Source organism: Jaculus jaculus, chromosome 1 (genome assembly GCF_020740685.1).
Source record: "Jaculus jaculus isolate mJacJac1 chromosome 1, mJacJac1.mat.Y.cur, whole genome shotgun sequence".
In the NCBI taxonomy this organism is placed as follows: domain Eukaryota; kingdom Metazoa; phylum Chordata; class Mammalia; order Rodentia; family Dipodidae; genus Jaculus; species Jaculus jaculus.
In genome coordinates this window covers 209,790,919-209,800,739 of record NC_059102.1, presented here as the reverse complement: position 1 = coordinate 209,800,739, position 9,821 = coordinate 209,790,919, and the positions used below count along the sequence as shown (strand labels likewise).

The window sequence follows — 9,821 nt, the reverse complement described above, 5'->3', positions numbered from 1 at the left end:
GAACTGTATCTAGAGGTCATTTACACAGCACCAGCAATTGTGTTTACATATCAGAGGCTTTTCCTGAGCATGCTCCCTTGTTACAGGTAACCAGCATTAAGAAGGTTGTCAATTTTCTGGTTGCCATCACCACCCGTTGCATGTTGATTATGATGTTACCCTCTCTAAGTCTATTCTCCTGACATATAACTCAGCATGAAATATATGTTAATAAAACAAGAAAATAAAATAAAATAGAATTTACATAATTGAAAAATGTAAGAGGTAATTGCTCACAGTGATTAGAGTAGTACATTGTTAGGGAGAAAAGAGGTTAATTTGGGGCTTTGTTAAATTGAGAGCAGCCATGAAATAATTATAAAAAATATTTAGAACTTTCAGTCCAGTAGAAAAGGAAAGAAAAAAAATTTTTTTTTTTTTGTTTTTTGAAGTAGGGTCTCACTGTAACCCAGTCTGACCTGGAATTCACAATTTAGTCTCCAGGTGGCCTTGAACTCACACCATCCTCTTACCTTTGCTGGGATTAAAGGTGTTTGCTACCACGCCCTGATGGAAAGAAAAAATATAAGCAAAACACAGTTCAAAGGGAAGAAAAGAAGGAAATGAGAAGCAAACCACAGTAAAAGTAGGGAAAATATAAACTCCAATTCAGATGATGAAAACAAATCCAACCACACAAAGTATCATACAAACTATATAAGAGGATCAAAATCACCAATTTAAACATAAAAGTTTAGATCTAATTATTAATTCAAATTTGTCATATGTGACATGTAAAACATTTAAGCCTTTCACTCCAAAGAACTAGGTTAGAAGGTCAAAGGTAAGGAAAAGAATGAACTTCCAGCCAAGATGGTGACCACCTAGCTGTGCTGCAAATCGCGGGGAAAGAAAGGCAAGACATTAAGGGTTTTCTGGGTCTCCTTGACAGTGGGAGAGCTCGGTGGGGGGACAGGAAATCACAGATCTCCTTGCGGGCAGGTGGACCACACCTCCCACCAAATAGCTGCCGTGCCCTGGCTCCGTGCCCTGCCTCCGTGGCCCACTGCCACTGTTGCTGCGAACATATGCTGGTCGATACCTATGTGTGCAAGCTTAAACTGCTCTGCGCATTTGCCCTCATTACTGCTTCTGCAAAGACAGTTAAGAGATATGAGGGAGAGTGAAATAAAAGAGGACCTTAAAAATCAACTGGCCATACTAAATGAAGACAGAAAGAAATGCAAGGATGAATTCCAAGAATCATCAAGAAAAACAGAAAATGATGTGAAAGGGAGCTTGGCAGAGCAATGGAAATGATACATAGGAAAGTAGTAGAAAATGAAAACTTAATTGAACAAGTCCAAAATTCTCTAGAGGCTCTCAAGAATAGAGTCAGTGAAGTGAGGATAGAAACTCTGATCTGGAAAACAAGATGGAAGAAAGAGTTGGAGAGTTCAAAAATTTCAGTAAGTTCAAAATTTCCTGTGAACAGAACATGAGGGAATAGCGGGATACACCTAACCGTCCTAATATCAGAATCATTGGAATACCAGAAGAAGAAGAATTTCAGACCAAAGACATGGAGAACTTATTTAACACAATAATTGAAGAAAACTTCCCCAGTCTCTTAAAAGAAAGGCCCATGAAGATACAAGAAGCCAACAGAACTCCAAACAGACTGGACCAAAGGGGAAACTGTCCAAGACATATTCATTAAGACCCTAAACATTGACACTAAAGTGGAAATCCTAAAAGCAGCAAGGGAAAAAAAGCATACCACTTTCAAAGGTAACCCCATCAGAATTACTTCAGACTTCTCAATGGAAAGCCTGAAAGCTAGAAGGGCTGGAATGAAACACTCCAAACTCTAAGAACCTATGGCTTCCAACCCAAACTGCTCTACCTGGCAAAAGTATCCCTCATAATAGATGGTGAAAGAAAAACTTTCCATGACAAAACTCAGCTTTACAATTATATGAACACAAAACCAAACCTACAGAAAGTATTCCAGGAAATTCTCCACAGAAAAGAAACAAATAACCAAGCTCAAATGCCTATAAGAAGCAGATCACAATAACCAAACTAAGAGTACGCACAAAAATCTTCAAAGCCCATGAAAACACCAACACGCATCTACCATCACAATATGGCAGGGATCAAATCAAATCTCACAGTCTTTACCCTAAATATTAATGTCCTTAATTCACCCATCAACAGACACAAGCTAACTGGATGGATCAAAAAATTAGACACCTCTATCTGTTGCCTTCAATAAACCCACCTCATCACTAACGACAGACAACTCCTCAGGGTGAAAGGGTGGAAAACAATATTCCAAGAAAATGGGAATAAGAAACAAGCAGGTATAGCTATATTAATATCAGATAAAATAGACTTCATAACAAAAATAATCAAAAAAGACAAAGAAGGCTACTTCCTACTTGTCAAGAGAATGATCCATCAAGAGGATATTATATTCATATATCTGTATACACCAAACACAGGGGCACCACAGTCCATAAAACAAAACCTACTTGACAATAAAACAGAAATAACCACCAACACCATCATGGCTGGGGACTTCAATACACCATTATCAGTAATAGACAGATCATCCAAACAGAAACTCAACAGGGAAGTAGAAGAGCTCAACAAAACCATAGATCACTTAGACATAACGGACATCTACAGAACTTTCCACCCCAAATCCACAGACTACACATTCTTCTCAGCAGCCCATGGAACATTCTCTAAAGTAGACCATATACAGGGTCACAAAGACTGCCTCCACATTTTAGGAAAATTGACACAATTCCCTGCATGATATCAGATCGTAATGCTATATTGCTAGAAATTAACAATGAAAGACCCACCAAGAATCCCAATGGCACCTGGAAACTGAACAGCACACTTTTAAACAATAAATAGATAGTGGATGAAATAAAAAAATGAAGTTGCAAAATTCCTGGAATTGAATGACAATGAGAACACATATACCAAAACTTATGGGACACAATGAAGGCGGTCCTCGGGGGAAAATTCATAGCAGTCAATGCCTTCATAAAAAAGACAGAAAGATCCCAAATCAATAACCTAACCATCCACCTAAAGGCACTGGAAAAACAAGAAAAATACAACCCAAAGATCTCCAGAAGGAAAGAAATAATTAAAATCAGTGCAGAAATTAATGAATTGGAAACCAAGGAAACAATTAAGACAATTGACAAAACAAAGAGCTGATTCCTTGCAAAAATAAACAAGATTGACAAACCCCTGGCCAATTTGATCAAGCAAAAAAAAAAAAAAAAAAAAAAAAAAAAAAAAAGGCGAAGCTTCAAATTAACAAAATTTAAAATGGAAAAGGAGAGATCACAACAGACATAAGTGAAATTGGGAGAATCATCAGGACTTATTTCAAAAATCTCTACTCCTCAAAACCGGATAAGGTGGAGGAGATGGGTAAATTCCTGGATGCATACCATCTACCAAAGCTAAACTCAGAGCAGATTCATCACCTCAATGAACCCATCACACTCATGGAGATTGAAAAAGTAATAAAAAACCTTCCCAAAAAGAAGAGTGCAGGACCAGATGGCTTCTCACCTGAATTCTATCAAACCTTCATGGAAGAACTCAAACCAATCTTCCTTAAACTATGCCACACAATTGAAGAACAGGGAAAGCTAGCCAACTTCTTTTATGAAGCTAGTGTCACCCTAATTCCAAAACCAGGCAGACATGCCACAAGGAAAGAACACTACCGGCCTATTTCCCTAATGAACTTAGATGCAAAGATCCTGAACAAAATCCTCGCAAACTGAATCCAACAACACATCAAAAGGATTATCCACCTTCACCAAGTGGGATTCATCCCAGGAACACAAGGGTGGTTCAACATATGAAAATCTGTCAATGTAATACACCACATAAACAAGGTTAAACATAAGAACCACATGATCATTTTGATAGATGCAGAAAAGGTCTTTGACAAGATACAACATCACTTCATGATCAAAACATTGGAGAGAATTGGCCTGGTTGGTTCATATCTTAACATAATAAAGGCAATATACAAAGCTCCGAAAGCCCAAATAATACTTAATGGAGAGAGACTGGTGGAATTCCCATTAAGATCAGGAACAACACAGGGTTGTCCTCTCTCACCTCTGCTTTTCAATATAGTACTGGAAGTCCTAGCTCAAGCCATAAGACAGGAGAAGGAAGTAAAAGGGATAGAATTTGGAAAGGAAGAAGTTAAGTTAGCTCTATTCGCTGACGACATGATTGTATATGTAAAGGACCCGAGAGACTCCATCCCAAAACTCCTGAAGGTGATTAACTCTTATAGCAAAGTAGCAGGATACAAAACCAATGCACAAAAATCAGTAGCATTTCTATATGCAAATGACAAAGATACAAAGAAAGAAATAAGGGACATAGTCCCATTTTCAATAGCAACAACAACAATAAAAAATACCTTGGAATAATGTTAATCAAGGAAGTGGAAGATCTATACAACGAAAACATAAAAACACTCAAAAAAGTAATTGAGGAGGACTTGAGAAAATGGAAAGACCTCCCATGGTCCTGGATAGGCAGAATTAACATTGTGAAGATGACAATCCTACCAAAGGCAATGTATAGATTTAATGCAATTCCAATTAAAATCCCTACAGTGTTCTTCACAGAGATAGAAAAAATGATCTCAAATTTCATATGGAAAGGCAGAAGCCCTGCATATCCAAACATATCCTCAGTAAAAGAAATACCTTTGGTGGTATCACCATACCAAATCTAAAGCTATATTACAAAGTGATAGTAATACAAACAGCATGGTACTGGCATAAAAACAGGAGTATAGACCAATGGAATAGACTTGAGGACCCAGACTTTGGGTCAAGCAACTATAGCTACTTGATATTCGACAAAGGCCCAATCAATATAGGCTGGAAAAAAGACAGCATCTTCAACAAATGGTGCTGGACAAACTGGATAACCACATGCAGGAAACTAAAACTTGATCCACACGTTTCACCATGCACTACACTCAAATCCAAATGGATGAAAGACCTCAATATAAGACCAGAAACTCGAATATTATGGGAAGAAAACTTAGGTAGTACTTTCCATGATATAGGAATGGAAAAAGACTTCCTGAACAAAACTCCAGTAGTTTACAATCTTAAACAGTCACTCAACCAATGGTATCACATGAATTTGCATAGTTTCTTTACAGACAAGTATACAATAAGCAATGCCACTAGATTACCCACAGAATGGGAAGAAATATTTGTGGGTATCCAACTGATAGAGGCCTAATCTCTAGAATCTACAAAGAACTCAAAAATCTAAACAGTAAGAAGTCTAACACCCCACTCACAAAATGGGGCAAAGAGCTGAACAGGCAGTTCACAGAGGAAGAAATACAAATGGCAAGCGCACACTTAAGAAAATGTTCATGGACGGCTCTGGTTAGCCTGCCTCGAGGTTCTCACAAGATCCACCTCCTCAACACCATGCGCCTGTGTGGCAGAGCCATTGTAAGATGAAAAGACAATCCTTCCTCATAGCCTGGATCATCAAGAGTTTTGGCCAGACCTTTGAGCACGCGTCGAGACAGTGAGGACCCAGACGAAAAGCACAGACTATGGCACTGAAACGGATTAATAAGGAACTTAGAGATTTTGCCAGTGACCCTCCAGCACAATGTTCTGCAGGTCCAGTTGGGGATCATATGTTTCACTGGCTTCACAATTATGGGACCTAATGACAGTCCATATCAAGGCGGTGTATTCTTTTTGACAATTCATTTTCCTGCAGACTACCCCTTCAAACCACCTAAGGTTGCATTTACAACAAGAATTTATCATCCACATATTAACAGTAATGGCAGCATTTGTCTTGACATTCTAAGATTACAGTGGTTTCCTGCTTTAACTATTTCTAAAGTTCTTTTATCCATTTGTTCACTGCTATGTGATCCAAACCCATATGGCCCCCTAGTGCCAGAGATTGCACAGATCTATAAAACAGACAGAGATAAGTACAACAGAATATCTCGGGAATGGACTCAGAAGTATACCATATGATGCTGCATTAAAGTCAGAATAACCTGCATTATAGCTGGAATAAACTTTAAATTACTGTTCCTTTTTTGATTTTATCTGGCTACTACCCTATCAGACCTCATCTTTTTTAATTTTATTTTTTGTTGACCTCCCTCCACTGATTCACATGCTCATCTGAGAAGACATAAGTTCTTCCAGCTTTGGACAATAACTGCTTTTAGAAACTGTAAAGAAGTCACAACAGAAAAATTGCCCAAGATTCAGAAATTTTTTTTTTAAAAAACTATACAAATGTTTTATTTTCCTAATATCAGTAAACAGTTAGAACCATATCAGTACACAGAACAGAGGTCTAGTGAAACTAATTCATGAACATGAAGGCTACTAGGAGGCCCAAGGACTGCCTGGGTGAATCTAAGGAAGAATGGGACCCAGGGATCCCCTGGGGCTCCTCAGCAGCAGGAATAAGAATACTGGCACTGTCATGGTGACCATTACAATGTGGATAGCCCCCACTCACTCTAATGGAGAAACCAGTTCAAATTCTTGAGGAAAAAAAACACACGTATTCTAGAATTATCCACTACTGCTTCTCTTTCATGTGAGCAGGACAGCTTATGTGGTTGGTAAAAATACCTAGAAGAAATCATGACTAAAATTGACCTGTTAGAATTATAAATTTAAATCTTGTCCTATCTCTGGAGAAGATGAAGATTCAGGACTAAGACAACCAGTGATGAAGGGTTACGAGGGGCTGGAGGAAAGCTCAATGGAACAACACATCCTGACACTATGCCAGGCCCTGGATGTGGTCTCCAGGAATAGAAAAACATCATCATTGCTACCCAGAAGCCCTGTATCTATGATACAGTATAAAATCTAATTTCAATCATAATTTTGTTTTGTCTTTTGAGGTAGGGTTTCACTCTGGCTCAGGCTGACCTGGAATTCATTAGGTAGTCTCAGGTGGCCTCAAACTTGTGGTGATCTTCCTACCTCTGCTGGGATTAAAGGCGTATGCTACCACATCTGGCTTTTTTTCGGGAGGGGGGATCAAGGAAGGGTCTTTCTGTAGCCCAGGCTGACCTGGAATTCACTATGTAGTCTCAGGGTGGCCTCAAACTCACAACGATCCTCCTACTTCTGTCTCCAGAGTGTTGGGATTAAAAGTGTGTGTCACCACACCCAGCTCAATCATAAAATTTTTTGTGCAAGATATGTTATAAAATTCTCTAACCCATGGTTTTCAGGCTTTATTTTAAATCACATCCTAATTTTACAGGACAACAGCAGAGTAGGAGCAATTCCATGTTTAAATAAGCACCTCAGACTCTCTTAAGGTTTGATCTTGTTGAGGAACTTGCTTAGCCTAAGTCCTTCCTATGTAAAATAATTTAAAAAGGACTTAATTCACATAATGTTAAGCTTTTAATTAGATAAAAATGAACAAAGAAAGTACTCAGGCACACCATTTATATAGTAACACTAAATAAGGACATAAATTTTGTTTGCTTTTGTTTTTCAAGGTAAGGTCTCATTCTAGCCCAGGCTGATTTGGAATTACCATGTAGTCTCAGGGTGGCCTTGAACTCACAGTGATCCTTTTCTCTACCTTCCGAGTGCTGGGATTAAAGGCATGCACCACACCGGCTAGGATGTGTAAATTTAAATCCACTACATTACTTAGATGGTTTTCATAACAGCATTTAGGTACGTCATTTATAATGGTATTTATTCGTAAAATATGTTTAAGACTGGTTGGTAATTTAGTTTTGTTTTGGGTTATTGAGACAAGAACTAGTCATGAGTTCACAAAGAACATTTATGGAAATTGTGACTCTAGTACACTGGCATAACCCTTCTAAACTGCAAATATGTATGCATGTAATTTAAGCCTATCATTTGGATTACTAAGATACATCCTCATTTCTTTAAAGACATTTTTTAAGACAGGGCCTCATGTATCCAGGGCTGGCCTTGAACTATGTAGCTAAAAATGACCTTCAACTTCTGATCCTCCTGCTTCCTGAGTGCGGGCATGACAGGAGTGTGCGGCCATACTTGGGTTATGTGGGCTGAAGGTCAAACCCAGGCTTCATGGCCAGCCTGTAAATAAACGGTTCTTGACTGCTATTATGGACATGATATATTCAATCCAACGCGTGGGGCATGATGGCTGATTTCACAGGACTGTTCAATTCCATCTGATTAAGAATCAAAAATCAATGGCGACACAGCCATCCTAATCAGTTCTTCAAGGATACGGTACAGCTTCCAGCGTGCTGGTTATCCTGACTCTCCTCCTCGTCACGCTGTCACTTACACATACCTTTCTTTTACAGAAACAAAAACATATTTAAGTTCACCAAAATTCTGGAGTCAGTTTGTACAGAGCTGAATTAGAGTACTTTGACATTTGTTGTCACAAAGACCCTTTCATGACGGATACTTCCTTCATTCTGGGTCAAGGCGTGGTAGCACAGGAAGAATAAGATTCCCAAATGCAGAGTCTTGCGTTATGAAGTATCCAGATGAATGGGCATGAGCATGCTGCAAAGCCGCCTTCTGTTGGGCTGCAATGTGCTGCTGCTCAGCGTGGTCCCGGAAGTCCTTGTTGAGAGAGGGTCTGGAGAGGGCAATGCTAGCTCCAGGATGATTTGTTGAAGATTGGTTTTGCATGAGTAATTTTCTTTTCTCTTTGTCCAGTTCTGCCAAGATTGCAACTCTATTTTTGTTTTGAAAACCTTGTCCTGAAGGATTTGCTGCCATCTTCCTATTTTCTGTTTCAATTATATCTGGTGGCAACTGATCATCACTTTACAATCATCCGGGATGCGGCCGGCCCCCGCTGGCAGGTCTCGGAGGTCCAGGGGGCGCGACCACTCGCAGCCAGGCTACGGTACCCTAGCCGCCGCACTACAACCTTCCCGCCGGCGCCACGCTTCCGCCTCCTGACTCCAGAAATTTTTTACACAATGGAGCATGTGTATTATGTGGCCAATGTCTTCACTCTAACTTGGTTATGAGACTAAACCATTCCTCACTGCTCTAACATGCTGAAGAAGTCATCTGAGGGGGAGGGAGATGGATGCTGTCACATCAAAGGAAACATTCTTGCAGCATCCATTCTTGTTTTTAAGCCTTCCACTGTTAGAGATTTGAGGTTCCATGATATACTTTATGCTCATAACTGATGTGTCTTGGGAATTGGTAATGAATTTATAGCATCAACAGAACAGAAAATGTGATGTATCTTATGCATGTCAATAAAGGAATGACCTGTTCTTGTTCTACAGAGAATGGAAATTGGAAATCAAACACCCTTTGTATTCCAAAATAGGGTCTCAAAACATTTTGTAATTCTCATTTAAAATTGTTAGGAGGCCCCGGTTCGAGGCTTGGTTCCCCAGGTCCCACGTTAACCAGATGCACAAGGGGACGCATGCATCTGGAGTTCGTTTGCAGAGGCTGGAAGCCCTGGTGTGCCCATTCTCTCTCTTCCTCTATCTGTCTTTCTCTGTGTCTGTCACTCTCAAATAAATTAATTAATTAATTAATTAATTTTTAAAAAAAGGGCTGGAGAGATGGCTTAGCGGTTAAGCGCTTGCCTGTGAAGCCTAAGGACCCCGGTTAGAGGCTCAGTTCCCCAGGACCCACATTAGCCAGATGCACAAGGGGGCGCACGCGTCTGGAGTTCGTTTGCAGAGGCTGGAAGCCCTGGCGCGCCCATTTTCTCTCTCTCCCTCTATCTGTCTTTCTCTCTGTGTCTGT

At 39.7% G+C, this 9,821-nt stretch overlaps 1 protein-coding gene and 1 pseudogene across 1 annotated transcript; one reads left to right on the top strand and one right to left on the bottom strand.

Annotated features, from left to right (window-relative positions):
- Window positions 1-5,629: 5,629 nt before the first annotated feature.
- LOC101618144 lies at window positions 5,630-6,071 on the top strand (annotated as a pseudogene).
- A 1,388-nt stretch (window positions 6,072-7,459) lies between these two features.
- Window positions 7,460-8,892, bottom strand: LOC123457756 (SOSS complex subunit C). The gene has a single exon (XM_045142352.1). It carries the CDS (start codon window positions 8,817-8,819, stop codon window positions 8,505-8,507), a length of 315 nt encoding a protein of 104 aa, XP_044998287.1. The 5' UTR covers window positions 8,820-8,892; the 3' UTR covers window positions 7,460-8,504.
- Window positions 8,893-9,821: the final 929 nt, after the last annotated feature.

Excerpts from the sequence above, each read along its gene's own strand:
- LOC123457756 (XM_045142352.1), bottom strand. The coding sequence starts at position 8,819 with ATGGCAGCAAATCCTTCAGGACAAGGTTTTCAAAACAAAAATAGAGTT.